At 35.1% G+C, this 18,762-nt stretch overlaps 1 protein-coding gene across 1 annotated transcript in view; it reads left to right on the top strand.

Moving 5' to 3' along the window:
- LOC134370530 (solute carrier organic anion transporter family member 6A1-like) overlaps window positions 1–3,160 on the top strand; it is an 86,762-nt gene extending 83,602 nt beyond the window's left edge. Inside the window, 2 exon segments of the mRNA XM_063087610.1 lie at window positions 755–900; window positions 2,976–3,160. Coding sequence (XP_062943680.1) covers window positions 755–900; window positions 2,976–3,160 — 331 coding nt within the window.
- Window positions 3,161–18,762: the final 15,602 nt, after the last annotated feature.

Raw genomic sequence — 18,762 nt, 5'->3', positions numbered from 1 at the left:
TACCCTTTATGCAAGCATTTTCACTTCTTAAAATTCTCATCTCAGATATTCTGAAAACAGATCAATTTATATCTGTAAGGTTATCAATATCATATACCATATTACGTATAACATATATATAACATAATACATGTAATATGATGTAGATAACGTATGATAGACATAATCAAAACACTGGGAAAAAACTAAGTGTGAAGGAACAACAGGACATTGAATAAATGATTGCACTTCAGAACAATGCAATATTATGCAACTGTAAAAATAAATAGGGAAGATCTGTATATTCATATAGAAAGTACAGAACAATAAACATAGCATGCTACCTCCTTTGAAGAAAGGGGGGAATATAGAGATATGTATTTATAGTTATGTGTATTTGCATAAAGAAACACTGGAGGTATAAACAAGAAAGTAATTAAAATGGTTGCTTTTAAGAGGTGCAGTAGAAATGGGGGTAGATGAGGGCAGGGGAATAAAAGCAAGTTTCTCCAGTGTGCCCTCTTTATATACTTTTGCTATCCAATCCACATAATTATATTAAAAATTCAACAAATAAAGCTTAATTTCAAAACATTGAGTAAAAGTCAAAACCAAAAATATAAATTATGAAATAATTATCTAAATAATATCTAAATAATTGTCGTTAAAGCCATGGAAATAGGGTACAATAGAGTAGTTTGCAGCAGGCCAATGATCCTATAGAGGTTAGCTGGAAAAGCTGGGTTAAATGATAAAAATCTATATTTAAAGTCAGAAAAAGGCAAAGGACTGGAATGACTAAAATCCAGAGAGAGCAGAATCTTCTGGATGTGAGCTGGGCATCTAAAGCTGTCCATGAGGTATTCGCCAATTCTCAACGCCAGCTAGATGCTGCCAGTCTGAACCAAGCTCAAGTAGAGAGTACTACTAGAGGACAAGCAAACTGGAAGAGTTTTTGGTGATCACATGGGGCTAAGCATAACAAAATTCTTTTCCACTCTAGAAGTTTGCTGAAATTTGAAGATGTATAAGGCTTAGTCCTAAAAAAAAAAAGAATCATTTGTCTGTATCTTTCCATTGAGTTCCTTATTAAGAAAAACTAGTTCTTCAACTTTTTTCCCATTCATCCCAACTGCAATAGTCACTGTGGATTTAAACAAGGAAAGGGATGAGCACTTTAAGGGAAAAATAAGTGGGAAAAAAAAGGGAATGAAAATGACTCGGTCCCTGCTGCCCTGATGGATGTTAGAGGGAGCAAGATAGACAGGAAAAATATGTAGTTTCACTAATAAATATTTAACTGTAATATTAAAATATAATACAAGTTATAGAAAATACAATGAGAAAACTATAGGACAATCTAACTTAGCCTGCAGATTCAGGGAGCATATCCTGAAGAAATGATGTTTAAGCTAAGCCTGAAAGAATGTGAGATGAGTATTTTTTCACAGTGGGAACAACACATGCAAAGATTTTGGTGGGAGAAGTAGCTTTACAAGAGTGTTGTGTTATAGAATGTAGTGAAGGCAAAATTTGGGAGGTGGAGCGGAATGAGACTGATGAGATCAGGCTGGCCATTGTAAATTTTTTTGCAGTTCTAGATTTTATTCTAAGAACAATGGGAAGCCATCAAAGGATCCTAGTATGAAGCAATGTAATAAGAAGAATTTCATCTTAAAAAGTCACTTTAACTCTTATGTGGAGAATGGATAGGTGATAAGAAAGGTTGCTGGGAGACAAATTAGAAAGTTGTTTTATTTGTTACAGGCAAAAGATATAGGCTTGTAATAGGCTAGTGGCATTAAGCATAGAGTAAAGCAGAGAGAGATATGAAAAAAATGTGTTTTTAAATGTAGTATTTAATTACTGATTGGCTGTGGTGAATGAGGAAAAGGATCATGTCAAGAATGTCTTTTTCGGCCGAACCTGTGGCACACTCGTAAGAGTACGGCGCTGGGAGCGCAGCGACGCTCCCGCCGCGGGTTCAGATCCTATATAGGACTGGCCGGTGCACTCACTGGCTGAGTGCCGGTCACGAAAAAGAAAAAAAAAAAAAAAAAAAAAGAACGTCTTTTTCTAGGGTTTGGATTCGAGAAGTGCATGGATGATGGTTCCATTTCCTGAGATAGGGAGCAGCAGGTGAAGAACAAATTTATTGCAAGACAGGAAATTGTCTAGAACTGATGTCTTAGAAGAAAGATATGGACTGAAAATATGAATTTAGAGGTCATATAAGAGGTGGTGGAAGCTTTCTTTTATGTTTTGTGTTATGGTTTGTGTATTTCTCTTTTTGTTTTGTCAATTTTTGTTTCATATATTTTTAAGCTATTTTTTGCAATGTGATTGAAAATTGATTTTCATATCTTCCTGGTGGCCTGGTATTTTTAAAGTAATAATTTTTTTTCTTGTTTGCTCTATATTTTCTTTTTAAAAAATCTAATTAGGAAAACTATTCTATTTTGTTTAATGTTTTTTGGCATATAATTTTTCCATAACATTTTAATTTCTATTTATTTATATTTAAATTATTCTCTTTTAAGGTGTATATAGTTGTAATTTTTAATCCGAATCATCAATTTTGAATTTTATTTGGCATGTTATTCTATTCACATGTAGTGAAATTACTTATATATGTATATATTTATATATATATAATTTTAAGTACATGCATGATTTTAAAGTATATATATGATTCTAAAACTACCATCTTAGATTTTTTTTTCTATTTGTTCCAGTTATTCTATGTTCTTTTCAATTCTCCAACTTATCTTCTTTAGGTGTTATAGTATATTAGTTTATTACTAATTCTCTTAACTAGTTTTTTTTAAAAAAATATTCTTTATTTTATTCTATTCATTATATTTTGCAGCTGATTAATCAAGGAGTCCACTTTCTAATTTAGTGTGATCACAAACATTTTGTCCTTTTCTACTGTATCACAAAAAAATGGGTTTGTTTATTTAAAAATACTAAAAAATCTAAATGCACAATTACAGATTTTGTGACCAAGCTGAATGAAGTTCATTTGCTCATGTGCAAAGGAAAGCCAAACACCGAAACACCTGTCTTTGCAGCTGAAGAAAGGTTTATTCACAAGGCAGCCAAGCAAGAAAACAGGAGAAATATGTCTCAGATCCACCTTGTCTACCTCAGGAAAGAAGGGATCTTTATGGGGAAGTAGTTAGGGATAGAGTGAGGCATGGGGGATCTTGATTGGTTAAAGGGTTTGAGGAAGTTCTTCAGTGATCTGCACAGGCATGAGCTATCTGCATGCCTCTGCATATTCAGAAAATGGCAGAGTCAGCAGAATCTGCAAGTGGAGTTTTTGGCCCTCCGATAACATAAGGTCACCCATAAGACATTCGAGCAGGCTCAGTAGAGAGATCTTTGGGCCTAACCAATTTAGCCCAGTTTGTGTTGGGCCAAGCTTGCTCTAACGGTTCTGCAAAGTATCTTAGGCACACAACTTTCGTGAGTCCTGCATCTGAGGTGTTATCTTAAATGGCATATAGAAAGAAATGGAATAAGAGACCAGTTATGAAAATGTTATGAAAGAATGAGCAATTTAAAAAAGGAATAAATTTTAATGAAAAAGTCACTGGTTACAGATACAGAACTATATTTTAATGTGTATTACATGAGATACTACTCTGCATCCTGTGGATATGGTTTGTTTACTGCTTTTGAGGATTCTGCAGTGGAAGACTGACACAAAATATGCTTTGTGAGCAAAGAGAAAAAACACAGTATGCTAATTTAAAGATTTAAGAAAGATTTCTGGAGAAGCTGTTGTATGTACTTTGTATTAAAGGTTGAATTAGATTTAGTGAGACACTCCCTGCACCCCATCTCCCCCCAATAAAAGACAAAAAATAATTTGGTTAAGTTGAAAAAATATGAACCAAATCTCAGAGATAAATCATTTTGTGGATTAGTGGTGATTTGATGATATTCCCCAATTTATTAATCCTATCATCTGTCCAGCATGGGAAATAATGAGAAAATTTATATGAGTATACCTGTTCTGGAAAAAACATTCTCAGAAAAGTTATTTGTATACAATATTCTTTTAAGCCATCCTGAATCAGAATTCAGAAATTATGTCTCCTGAAGCATAATACATAACTCTAAAAAATTTAATTTAAATTGATCATCTTAAGTTTGTTATATTTATATTGAAATTATATTTCCTAAAGCTCTAAATCATTGTGCAATTACTTTGTTAAGCTGGAAAAAGAGCTTTAGACTTCACTTTCTATCTTTTTTTAACATGAAGATATATTTCAACACACTACACTTTTGGATTCCCTTTTAGAACAAAGAGTTTTAGTACCTTAGTCACATAGAAAGCAATGTCATTTTATCTAGTCTCATCTGGTAGCATAATCATGGATGATTCAGTGACTCACTTTTATCACTGTATGTTATTTTATTTTAACTCATAATTACTAGCAGGAGAATGGAGAAAGGATTTCAACCCAGCGCAACCCCCCCCCCCCAAAAGATAGTTTTCATCACACACTCTTTTCCTTAATTGGAACTTGTCACTTATCCTGTTAGCTTATTTTTAGAAATAATTTCTCTAACACAAACAACAATTATTATTATTCAAGAAAATCTTTTATACACTGCCATAATCTTCTGAATTCTGCCATCAAGCAAATAGATATTTTAAGCCATGGTGAATACTCATATTGACTATTTATTAACTATCTAGTATCTATCAAGAATTGTACAGGATTCTTTATATTAAAAGGCACTATGTTTCATAACAACCTAAAAGGGCATACGTAAATATAACACATTTTACAGATTAGAAAACTTAGTTTCAAAAGTGAAGGAACGTACTGTTAAGCCGTGGATATAAACATTGCAAATGGAGGAAAACTCTTTTAGAACTTCTCCATTCTAAAGGGTATCACTGCAAACAGTTCTTTGATGAACAATAATGCATGAAACCATAACTGTCCTATTGATATTGTGACAATACTAGTAGCTTTCATCTTTCAGTTCACTCCATCTATTTTTATTTAATTGACCATGGATATCTCAGATTCTAGTTGCTTCACTTTTAAATTTGACATTCTGGAAAAAATGTCTGTAAACAAGAAAGGCTATGGATCAGGGGAAATTTACATATCACTTTTTAAAAATGTGATAGTTTGCCACTTACCTCTCAGGACGTGCATAGGCAGTAAAATTAATGCAGTACTTGCCTGGCATAAATAGTCACTTGTCCCCTAGGAGGTAGACAGCAGCACATTTACAGGCTGCATTTCCATAGACAACAGTTTATCTCTTAACACTACTTAATATCTTTACATTATGGAGAGCACCAATATTTGCTTTCAAACACAAAAATGTGATGTTTGATTTAGGGTTTACACTTTTTTTTTTTTGTGATACTTTAATACACTATTTCAGTGCCTTATGTATTTAGCAGAGAATACAGACATGAAAATAAAGACAAGCACATTTCTACTTCCACAAGAGAAAAACAAAGTCATAATAAAATTATTGCTTCTGAACATTATACAAACATTAAATCTATCAACATTAATGGATTTCTGTAGTAAAATGTTATCTAATCCACTGAAACATTTTGCTACTGTAATTTTTTATTAGATATAACAAGGCATGCAAAATAAAGTTAGGGGCTGGGAGAAGGAGAGACAAGAAAAGACACAAGGAATTCTCAGTCAAATACATAGAATAATGTAAGTTTATATAAAGTTGAAACCATATTTTCTATTTTAAAATAGAATGCATAGAAGGGCTTATAGTTTCTATAATCAAATAAATTTTACCTATCATATTAAAAAAAATCAGAGTTAATTTGAGTATTTAACACACTTTACTATCTCTCCCTTAAACATGGACCAATTCCCACTGATAGCTGAATAGGACTTGTGAGGCTTGATGTCTGTGGAGGAGTCAAGAAATAAGGTTCTGTAACAGTAAGAAATGTATACTGATGTTTTCTCTTCTATAGAATTAAATTTCTGCTGTATTCTCAGTTTGAATGTTATAATTTGCTATATAAATCTGCAGTTCACAAAAAATGCAATTCTTTGATTCTCTAAACTTACCAATTCTTACTAATATTAATTGTGCCCAGTATGTGTTTTGTCTCATGTCTATGTGAGTTTTTTTTTACTCTGAAATGTTTCTGCATAGACTTAATGGGAAATTTATTAATAAGCCTTGCTTGATTGTTAACACAGTTTCTTGTCAAAGCATTGTTTTGGGTGCTATTTAAATAAGTAATCTATCTGATTTCCTTATTCATTGAAGTCTCTGGTAAAGTCTCTGGGTCTCATGGTCTTCTACAAGGTTAAGTCTTTGGTCACAGGCTTGATTAAAACATGAAACATACTGATCTAATTTCAGAAAATGATTGAGGACAAGTTATGGAAATTCATAATCCCAGTTACACTCTTGACATTAGATGATAAAAAAAATTCTTCAGGCATCCAAGGAGAAGCAGCAAGCAACTTGTAAGTGCTAAATATTAAACTATCCTTACAGTTTTATAAAGCAATATCTATTGCTTGAAAATAGTTGAGTAGTGTCTGCAGGTGTTGAAAGAAAGAAGGTGTAATTCTAAAATATTACTTGCAGCCAAGTTGTTATTCAAGTGTAAAAAGAAACTGGCAGACATCATCAAATGTGTGTCAAAAGTTATTCAGGGAATATGTGTATCACAGGAGCCTTTCTTTAAAAAGTCACTTAACTTTGTAATACAGCCAACTCAAAAATAAATGGAAATGTCATGAAAAAAATGAGTGCAACCTTCAATGCCAGAAGATAGTAGAAGATTGACAGCACACATCTGGCAGGGGGAAGCAGAAGTGGGATGGGTGGGAACTGATAGATGCAGTTGATCCAATGAATAAGGTTGAGGCTGCAGGGCCTTTAGGTAGGGGTCTAGATCTACTGTTGCAGACTTTTCTGTCATCCTGTTTTGTCTTCCATGTGCACCAGCATTATCTAAATTCCCAAAAAACTAAGCATCCTTTTCATTTGTAATTTCAGTTCTTCCCTCATCATATGGATCTTTTATTGCATTATACCTGGAATAACTGTCTGGTTTACTTGTTAATTTCCACTTCAGAACCCCTAATTGTTGTTACATGGTATCATTTGGCCTTTCTTTTTTTTAATCTATTATCTTCTAATTAACTATATCTTTGTCTCCTCTCTTCACACTTACCTTATCTTAAATATAATACCAGTTATTAAAGTTTAAGCTTTATTCTGTTTATGGTTCTAATTTGTTTATTTCTTCTATTAGGACCTTGTTTGGAATCTCCATTTTTTCCTCCGCCCTAAATTCTCCATTTTTATGTTTGTGCATTAACTTGTCATCTTGTCTTGGTGTTCTTGTTTATTGAATCTAGTTGCCAAAGTTCTACAGCACAAGTAATTCTCATTACTTCTGTTCTCATGTCCTTCTGTTCCTTTTTTTATGTTTCATCACAAACTGGAGTTTTTGTTTTTTTATTTCATACTGTTGTGTTTTAGTCAATATGTTTACATAGTTGCTGCACCATTGTCTATTGATTTTGCTTAATTTGGGATTTCTATTCTCATATCACTATATTTTACCATAGGGGAATTCTCTCTCATACTCTCTGTTTTTGTATTGGTATGGGAGGCTGAAAAATGCACACTCACTCTCTTCCCCCAAAAATGTCAACTTCCTAATCCCTGGAACCTATGAATATGTTACCTTTCATGGTATAATATATTTGTATTTTAAGCCACTAAATTAGCAGTAATTTGCTATAGCAGCAACAGAAAACCAAAACAGTAAGAACAATCTGTTCTCTTAGATCTAGACCTAATCAGAACCATTTTTACTTTGGGGAGAAATTCTTCTTTTTTTTTCCAAATTAAAAATTTTAGACTATTAAATTCATAATACCCTCAGTCATTAGCTTGTTAAAGAAACCACTTTTGATTACTTCATTGAGTTATATTTTCTCTTTTATCTCTAATCACCAGTCACTTCCTGATGCTCCTCCCCACAGGCATATATTTTAGTCGACTTGACTTCTTCTTGGAAATTAATTCTATAGCTTGTACCTACCATAATTTATCCTTTCTTCTTGAGTTAGAAACTGAAAATTCCAACTCCCTGATAGCATAAATAATACTGGGAATATCAGCCTTGTACATATACCTTTATAGAGTGAGATTATAAAGCCATAGGTTACATGCTTATTTCATTTTATAAAATGTTGCCTAATTGTTCCCCAATATGGCTACATAGGTCGATACTCGATTATACTTTATAAAGATTCCTCCTTTAATCCATAATCTCTACAATCATTTGGTATAGTTTGGCCCTCTAATTTTTACCAATTTGATACATGAAAGATAGTATCTATTTTTTGCTTTAATTTTGCTTTTTTCTGATAGCTAATGAAGCTGAGAATTTCTTGATAAATGTGCCTGTGTTTCAGTGGCCATGATGTTTGAGGGTAACATCCAGAGGCAGGGCCTATTGCAGGTAAAGGACACCGAAGGGGGCTAGGTCATGGCCTGGTTCTTACAATAATTACTAACATTGAAAGTAAAAACATATTGACCCTAAGAGATGAGGTGTGGTCTGTGGTGGGTGGGACGTAGAATGGAGCTGCCCAGAGTTCAAGTCCTATACAAGACCCAGGTGTTTTCAGAAGACAGCCTGGGGCCTGAAATAGAAGCCTGAAGAGTGAGACCTTCATGCTTGAGAAGAGCGGAATTCCTGACAAGGGCCAGGATTTGTAAAGCCAAAGGTCATCAGTTCTACCAAACCAGTGGGAAAGTGATGAGAAAGAGTGGCAAAAGAGACATGTCTCCTTGTGAAGATATAAATTATTCTCAATAGCAGAGGAAATTCAATAAATATTATTGTATGAATTTATGACGTTCTCAAATACACATCTGTATCCCAACATACATTTCACATATTTATGTTTACACATAAGTAAAATAGTACTAAGAAGATATAGTATTTATGATTTGTATGAGACAAGCGTGGTTCAAATTCTAATCCTGTCAGGTACTGCCTTATCATTTCTCATCTCCAGAGAGATTTTGTAATGCAGTATTCCCAGACACATTAAAGAATTTCCTTTAATACAAGTCATCTGTCTTCTAGTTTTGGTGTTGTTTTAATCCGTTTTGTGTTGCTATAACAGAATTACCTGAGACTGGGTAATTTATAAAGAAGAGAGGCTTATTTGGCTTATGATTCTGGGACAGCCTTATCTGGCATGGGCCTCAGGCTGCTTCTACTCGTGGTGGGAAGTGGCAGGGAGCAGGAGTTTACAAGCAGATCGCATGATGAGAGGAAGCAAGGGAGAGAGAGAAGGTTCCAGGGTCTTTTAAACGACGAGCTCTCGCAGGAACTAAGAGTGAGAACTCACTCATTAATCCCCCCTCCCCCAGGGAGAGCATTAATCCATTCATGAGGGATCTGCCCCCATGACTCAATCACTTTCCAACACTGCCACATTGGAGATCAAATTTCCACATGAGTTTTGGAGGGGACAACACATCCAAACTCCATCAGGTGTCAAGTGCGAAATATAGAAATTCAAGTTAAACTTTGCAATGTATAAAAGGAATCACCACAAGCAGTGGGTTGTAGCAATACTGCAGTCTTGTGACTACTAGCTGAGTCCTTGGAATGCACTGATGTCATCCATAGGTCACAATGTACTGCTGAGGCTTTAGTGATGACTTGTCACAGACCTGAACACTAGTCAGGACAGTGGTTTAGTGAAGAGATAGCCTATTGAGTGCTTTGTTGTTCTTGAATGGACAAATTTCATTCTTTGCCATCATCAAGTGTCTCTGAGAGAAGAGATTCAAAAAGAAAGGTACCTGAATTGAGTAACTCTCCAAAGAGTTGAATTACGGAGTGGAAAGGAAAAAGGAAACATCTGGAAAGTACATATTCCTTCCAAACTGCAAAGATGTCAATAGGTATGAGTTACATATTCTCTGGGAATAGGATAAGCAGGAGTTGCCTCCTAAGAAGGAGGAAGCTAGGCTTCCTAGATGTGGTAGAGGAGGAGAGGGGAAGTGACTGAAGGAGGGAGAGAGATGTATGCAGGTATGCTGCTCTCCCTAAGGGCCCAGGTAGTCTGAAAGTAAAGAGAAGGTTCAGATGACACATGTATTTGTCTCAGTGTCTTAGATCCCATGCTACCTACACAAAGTCATTCTCCATGACTCTGACACAGCACAGACACAGTGATTGGTTAGTCTAATTTTTCTTAAAAAATTCATTTCTCTTTATTTAACTTAAGAGGGTATTGAGGAAGTAAATGATGTTATGATAAGTTTTCTCCTTTTAATGAAGAATGTGTGGCTCATAGAGGTGAGGGAAACATTGAAAAAGCAAGTTCGAGCCCTTAAATATTACTTGTGCAGGGATGGGAACATATAGTCATAAAGAATTTACTCAGTAGTAAACAAGAATTGTTTTGTTTCAGACTATAAAGATGTAAATGTGAGGCTCCTATGTAAAATGTAAGAAAGAAGTGACACGGACAAACACACACAGAGAAACACACACACACACACACACACACAATTTAGCTATGATGGTTGAATCAAGGAGATGGGGTTTGGCTCTTTCTGGGAAGTAAGAAATCAAATAGCTGTGGTTGCCATGGAGATTAACAGTAAACAAGTTACTCTCCTGAGGGAAGACAATTGCTCTGTGGTAGGAGGGGGACAGACTGGAGCCAGCCCCAAAGTTCAAAATAGTGGTTTACATTCCTGAGGAGAATCTGATATTTCCAGCAAAGTTTGGGGGCTCTGCATATTTGGGTAGTGGCTTGGAGAAAGGCCTGGAGAGTGAGGTTGTCTTCATTCTGCCATCAATAACATTGAATATTCAAATACATTATTGAGTGTAGACTATCAGACATGCAAAACACATACTCACACCTGTTTGTGTATACACACATAAAACATAAATAAGCCAGAGGAAGATAAATATTAATATCTAACATAATTGCCCACTTACTGTATACCAGATCTGATTATTTGCCTCTCAAAAACACACTAAACCCCAATTTAAAAAAAAAATTATTTTAGATTGTACATGTTTACATACAGTTTGTTATTTCAATACATGCATATATTGTGTAATGATCAAATCAGAATAGTTAGCATATCTATCACCTAAACATTTATCATTTCTTTGTAGTTATAACATTCAAATCATCTTTTCTGGCTAGCATGAAACAAACAATACAATGTCACTGCTATTGTCACCCTAGGGCACCAGAAATTATTCTTCCTATCTAACTGTTGAGTTCCTATATTTCTTTCCTAATTCTTTTGGAACTCAATCTGTCACACTTTTATTTTCTAAAGCACTCATATGCTACTATCCACTTACTCTTACACATTCTTCTCTGCACACTCATCTATTTTTAGCTCTTCACACAGCCTTGCGTTCTGAAAATTCATATACTATTTTTATTATACCCTTTGATTTTCACATCCTTATGTTCTTGCCTTATTCCCTTGGATTTCACAATATGCTAATTCCTCTAGTCTCAAAGAGATTATTCCCACTGATTATGTTGCACAGCAAAACCATATAACAATAAGCAACAAAATACACAAATCCATAATCATAGGACATACAATGGACATGCATAGATATGTTTCCAACTAACACACAGACATAAAACACACATTCCATTCCCACTCAAACAAAACTCATCTCATAGTCCCATTTGCAAACACCGAGTCAATCACACATTAAACTCTAACCCAATTTTAAATGGCACGTTACGAATTTTACACACCAAGCACACTGCACTCACCACACAATTTTACTGCAATGTGTGCATAATACATGTGCCAGACATATTCACAATATCTTGATTATTTTGAACAGTTAAATGATATTGGTGGTCTTCATTAACATTTGAAACAGGGACACTGACATTATAAAATTATGAATATTTATTTTCTTCAAAAGAATGTTTACCAATTGTTTTCTTTGAGGTTGTGAATCTCTAGGATGTGGGATGCAGAGAGTGAAAGTGTGAAAAATGTAGAGGAAGGCAAACTGTACCAAAACTCTTAACCAAAGCTGGTGGGAATGAGGAGACTTGAGGGCAAGATGAAGATATAAGAACAGCATACTGAAGTATACTAGTTCCCTGCCCAAGCGAGAGATAACTTTTAAGGACAAAATAAGTATTCCTGTGTGTGTGTGTTTGGAGGAGGGAGTCATATGATGGGAAGAAGAATAGTAGGAAGAGAGCAGAATGGAAACTGCTGTTTTAGCTGTAAGCTCTTGTCCCTACATGGAACTCTGTAGGTTCCTCAGGAATTTTGTTTCCTCAGTGTATAGAATTATACCCTGGGAACAAAAAACTAGATTGTGAGAAGGTCTAGGCTCCAGGTGACTGGATTTTCAGAAGTAAAGTTTGGCAAAATAATGGAAGTCAATAGTTCTATCACTTCATGACTTCTGACACAATCAGGGATACAGCATTAGTGGATGGTATGCAGTCTAACTCAAATGGAGGACATCTAATCCAAACCCCAACAACCAATGATAATACAAATGTTTTTGTGCACATGCATGGGAGGGTTTTTAGCAAGATATAGATTTTATTTTCCAAGAATTCATAGGTCATGTGTATTCTTAGAGTTAAGCACATAATTCAGAATATTTGTCAGTTAAACAAACGAATGAATGAACCATGCACCCAATAATCTTGATGACCTTTGTTCCATTTTCTGGGAATCTCAAACTTACAAAAATAAAATCCACAATTTGGGTACTCTTTGGAGGACAATACGCTGGTACATGAGGTGGGAGACAACACCTCTGAATCAGAACATTTCTCCTGAGACTCCTATTAACCCATGCCTTCTTGGGCTGGTAAGGACAAAGGCAGAATGGTAAAGTCTAGGCAGATCAAAAAAGTAGGAGTCTGAGCATACCTAGAAATCCAGCCCAACATCTCTGCTCAGCCACTGATAGAAAGAAAAGTATACTTTGGACACGGTCATAATCTCCTTTTCTCCTCTTAGCTGAAAAATATGAAGGAGGGATTAAGATAAATGAGAATAAAATGTGAAGGTATGATGTAGGTCAAACTGAAGTTTCTGAAAAATAAAACAAAATAGTTAGAGATGATCAAAGATATAATGGTTGAGAACTTTTCAGAATTGTTACAATTTTTAGAATTAGGAAACATCTTAAGCTCACTGTGAGGTAGGCAATATAAATGCACACCTAAGTTCACTATACCGAAGATTTGGAAACCTACTAACAAAGACTTTAAAACAAGCACAGAGTTACACAAAATATCATCTAAAGAGTAATTTGTCACACAGTAAACTTTTGAAAGGCAATCATAGAAACCTAATAACAATGTGATATAGTATGCTGACAATAAAGGACACTCTCAATAATACACGAATAAGGGTGAAATAAAAATGTTGTAAGATAAAAAGAATAGAAAAGAGCAAAAATTACTAATGGAAAGAACCTATTCAGAAAAGTTAAACTGAACACAAAAGAAGCATGACAGCCAGAAACAATTGGTGAGCTAAAAAACTGGTATGTCTGTAATTGAATATAAATAAGTTTTCATGATTTAAGCACCAAAAATAATAATCACTAACTCAGAACTGATAGAACAAGTGTAAAGTTTTGGATGACAATAACATGCGAGATAGTGAATGGAAGTTAAAGTATCGTAAGCTGCTTATATTGCTCATAGATAGGGTAAAGCCATTGACTCAAATAAGCAACTCTGCACTCAGGAAAGTAGTGAAATTTGGTAAGTAGGGCCTACTCATAAGAAAGCTCCTAGCTCAAAACAGAGTATATGGCAATCCTTAATTTAAGGTTGACGTATTTACTTATTTGTTATTAACTGCTGTAAAAAATCACCACCAAATTAGTGGCTTTAAGCAACATGAAGCTATTCTCTTACAGTCCCGGAGGCCAAAAGTCCAAAATAGGTTTTATGTGGCTAAAATCACGGTATTGGTAGGACTGGTTCTTCTGGATGCTCCAGAGCTTGCTTACCTCTTGCAGCAATAGGGGCTTCTTGTACTCCTTGGTTTGCAGCCCCTTGGCTCTTTACTTTAACCTATTGCTCCATGTCACATCCGTTTTCCTGCCTTTGGCCTACCTGCCCCACTCTTACAAGTATTCTTGGGATTACATTTAACATCCACCCATATAATCCCAGATGATCTTCCCGTCAGAAGATTCTTTAAAAAAAAAAAATTGTTTATTTATTTATTTATTTATTTATTTATTCTTTATTGAAATATATAATGTGGTTGAATTTTGTGTCCCATTACTAAAACCTCCCTCCCTCCTCCCTCTCCCCCTCCCTCCTCCCTCTCCACACTCCCTTCCAACAATATCCTTTCTGTTTGCTTGTCATATCAACTTCAGGGAATTGCAATTGTTATGTCCTCTTCCCCCCCCCCACCGTTTTTGTGTGTGTGTGTGTGTGTGTGTGTGTATTTATTTAATTATTTTTAGCTCCAACCAATAAGTGAGAACATGTGATATTTCTCTTTCTGTGCCTGACTTGTTTCACTTAATATAATTCTCTCTAGGTCCATCCATGTCGTTGCAAATGGCAGTATTTCATTCTTTTTTATAGCTGAGTAGTATTCCATTGTGTAGATTTACCACATATTCCATATATACTCATCTGATGATGGACATTTGGGCTGGTTCCAAATTTTGGCTATTGTAAAGAGTGCTGCGATGAACATTGGGGAACAGGTATACCTTCGACTTGATGATTTCCATTCCTCTGGGATATTCCCAGCAGTGGTATAGCTGGGTCATATGGTAGATCTATCTGCAATTGTTTGAGGAACCTCCATACCATTTTCCATAGAGGCTGCACCATTTTGCAGTCCCACCAACAATGTACGAGAATGCCTTTTCTTCCGCAACCTCGCCAGCATTTATCGTTCAGAGTCTTTTGGATTTTAGCCATCCTAACTGGGGTGAGATGGTATCTCTGTGTGGTTTTGATTTGCATTTCCCGGATGCTGAGTGATGTTGAGCATTTTTTCATATGACTGTTGGCCATTTGTATATCTTCCTTAGAGAAATGCCTATTCAGCTCTTTTACCCATTTTTTAATTGGGTTGCTTGTTTTTTTCTTGTAAAGTTGTTTGAGTTCCTTATATATTCTGAATATTAATCCTTTGTCAGATGTGTATTTTGCAAATATTTTCTCCCACTCTGTTGGTTGTCTTTGAACTCTTTTAATTGTTTCTTTTGCTGTGGAGAAGCTTTTTAGTTTGATATAATCCCATTTGTTTATTTTTCCTTTGGTTGCCCATGCGTTTGGGGTCATATTCATGAAATGTGTGTCCAGTCCTACTTCCTGAAGTGTTTCTCCTATATTTTCTTTAAGAAGTTTTATTGTTTCAGGGTGTATATTTAATTCTTTAATCCATTTTGAGTTGACTTTAGTGTATGGTGAAGGGTATGGGTCTAATTTCATTCTCCTGCATATTGATATTCAGTTCTCCCAGCACCATTTGCTGAAGAGGCAGTCTCTTCTCCAGCGTATAGGCTTAGTGCCTTTGTCAAAGATCAGATGGCTGTAAGTGTGGGGGTTGATTTCTGGATTCTATATTGTATTCCATTGATCAGTGTGTCTGTTTTTATGCCAGTACCATACTGTTTTGGTTATTATAGCTTTGTAGTATAGTTTAAAGTCAGGTAGTGTTATGTCTCCAGCTTTATTTTTTTTGCTCAGCATTGCTTTGGCTATGCGTGGTCTTTTGTTATTCCATATAGACATCTGGGTAGTTTTTTCCATTTCTGAGAAAAATGTCTTTGGAATTTTGATGGAGATTGCATTGAATTTGTATATCACTTTGGGTAGTATGGACATTTTCACTATGTTGATTCTTCCAAACCAAGAGTATAAGATATCTACCCATCTTCCTGTATCCTCTCTAATTTCTCTCAGTAGTGCTTTGTAGTTCTTATTATAGAGATTTTTCACATCCTTGGTTAACTCAATTCCTAAGTTTTTTTTTGGTGTCTATTGTATATGGGTAAGCTTTCTTGATTTCCCTTTCTGCATGTTCACTATTGGAGAATAGAAATGCTACTGATTTTTGTGTGTTGATTTTGTATCCTGCTAGTTTGCTTAAATCATTTATCAACTACAAGAGTGATTTTGTAGAGGCTTTAGGCTGTTCAAAATATAGGATCATGTCATCTGCAAACAGGGACAGTTTGACTTCATCTTTTCCAATCTGGATGCCCTTTATTTCCTTCTCTTCTCTGATTGCTCTGGCTAGTACTTCCAACACTATGTTGACTAGGAGTGGTGAGAGTGGGCATCCTTGTCTAGTTTCTTTTCGTAAAGGAATGGCTTTCAGCTTTTCCCCATTCAGGATGATATTGGCAGAGGGCTTGTCATATATGGCTTTAAATATGTTGAGATCATTTTCATCTATACCTAACTTCTAGAGGGTCTTTTTCATGAATGAATGTTGAATTTATTCAAGTGCTTTTTCAGCATCTATAGAGAGGACCTTATGGTCCTTGTGTTTGATTTTATTAATATGGTGTATCACATTTATTGATTTGCGTATGTTGAACCATCCTTGCATCCCTGGGATGAATCCCACTTGATCATAGTCAATAATTTTACGTATGTGTTGCTGTATTCTGTTTGCTAGTATTTTAGTGAGGATTTTTGCATCCATATTCATCAAGGATATTGGCCTGTAGTTTTCTTTTTTGGTTATATCTTTACCTGGTTTTGGTATCAGGACGATGTTTGCTTCATAGAATGAGTCTGGGAGATTTGAGTCTGTTTCAGTCTTTTGGAATAGTTTGTGAAGGGTCGGTGTCAATTCCTCTTTGAATGTTTGGTAAAATTCTGCTGTGAATCCATCTGGTCCTGGGCTTTCCTTTTTTGGGAACCTTCTGATAACAGCTTCAATCTCCTTTATTGTTATTGGTCTGTTCAGATTTTCTACGTCTTCATGGCTCAGTTTTGGGAGCTTGTGTGTGTCCAGACATGTATCCATTTCCTACAAATTTTCAAATTTGTTGGCATATAGTTGTTTATAGTAGTCTCGAATAATTCCTTGTATTTCAGATGAATCAGTTGTAATATCACCTTTTTCATTTTTCATTTTTGTTATTTGAATCTTCTCTCTTCTTTTTTTAGTTAGCCATGCTAATGGTTTGTCAATTTTATTTATCTTTTCAAAAAACCAACTTTTTTTCATTGATCTTTTATATTGTTTTTTGGGTTTCAATTTGACTACGTTCTGCTCTGATCTTAATGATTTCTTTCCATCTGCTAACTTTAGGTTCGGATTGTTCTTGTTTTTCTAGTTCTTAAGGTGAAGTGTTAGGTTGTTCACTTGGCACCTTTCCATTCCTCTGAAGTGAGCATTTAATGTGATAAAGTTCCCCCTTAGTCCTGATTTTGCAGTATCCCATAGGTTTTGGTATGATGTATCATTGTTTTCATTAGTTTCAATAAATTTTTTGATTTCCTGCTTGATTTCTTCTTGGACCCGTATGTTATTAAGGAGAGTTCTATTTAATTTCCATGTGTTTGTATAGTTTCCAGAGTTTCGTTTGATATTAATTTCTAGTTTTAATCCATTTTGGTCTGAGAAAATACATGGGATAATTCCAATTTTTTTGAATTTGTTGAGACTTGATTTGTGACCTAATATGTGATCTATCCTGGAGAATGATCCATGTGCTGATGAGAAGAATGAATATTCTGAGGTTGTTGGATGGAATGTTCTGTAGATATCTGTCAAGTCCAATTGGTCTAGAGTATTGTTTACATCTTGTGATTCTCTGCTGATTCTTTGCCTAGATGATCTGTCCAATATTGACAGTGGGGTGTTCAGGTCCCCTGCTACTGTGGTATTAGTGTCTATTTCCTTCTTTAGGTCTAATAGAGTTTGTTTTAGAAATCTGGCTGCTCCACCATTGGGTGCGTATATATTTATGGTTGTTATGTCTTCTTGATGGATCCATCCTTTTATCATTATGCAGTGTCCCTCATTGTCTCCTTTTATGGTTTATAGTTTAAAGTCTATTTTATCAGATATAAGAATAGCTACTCCAGCTCATTTTTCATTTCTATTTGCATGGTAAATCTTTTTCCATCCTTTCACTCTTAGTCTATGTGAGTCTTTATGGGTGAGGTGGGTCTCTTGAAGGCAGCATGTAGTTGGGTTCTCCTTTTTAATCCAGTCAGCCAGTCTGTGTCTTTTGATTGAGGAAATTAAGCCTTTTACATTAAGAGTTGTTATTGAAAAGTGTTGCTTTATTCCTAGCATTTTATTGATTATTGTTTGGTTGTCTTAGGTGTCTTTTGTTCCTTTCTTTCTGATTTATTGTTTGTTTTCTTTATTTGTTGGTTCCTTGGGTTGTAGATAGTCTTTTTGTTTATTTTCTCTTCATGAATGCCATTTTTATTATACTAGTGAGTTTTGATTTTTCTTGGTTTTTTATGGCAGTGGTAGTTATTTTTCAGGAACCAAACCAAGTACTCCCTTGAGAATTTCTTGTAAGGGTGGTCGTGTGGTGGTGAACTCCCACAGCTTTTGTTTGTCTGAGAAATATACTATTTGCCCTTTATTTCAGAAGGATAACCTCGCCGGGTATAGTATTCTTGGCTGGCAATCTCTGTCTTTTAGTACATTGAATATATCATCCCATTCCTTTCTGGCTTTTAGGGTTTGTGATGAAAAGTCTGATGTTAGTGT

This window comes from Cynocephalus volans, chromosome 2 (assembly GCF_027409185.1).
Source record: "Cynocephalus volans isolate mCynVol1 chromosome 2, mCynVol1.pri, whole genome shotgun sequence".
NCBI classification, from domain to species: domain Eukaryota; kingdom Metazoa; phylum Chordata; class Mammalia; order Dermoptera; family Cynocephalidae; genus Cynocephalus; species Cynocephalus volans.
The sequence above is the reverse complement of the archived record's forward strand: the minus strand, read 5'-3'. Positions and strand labels throughout refer to the sequence as shown.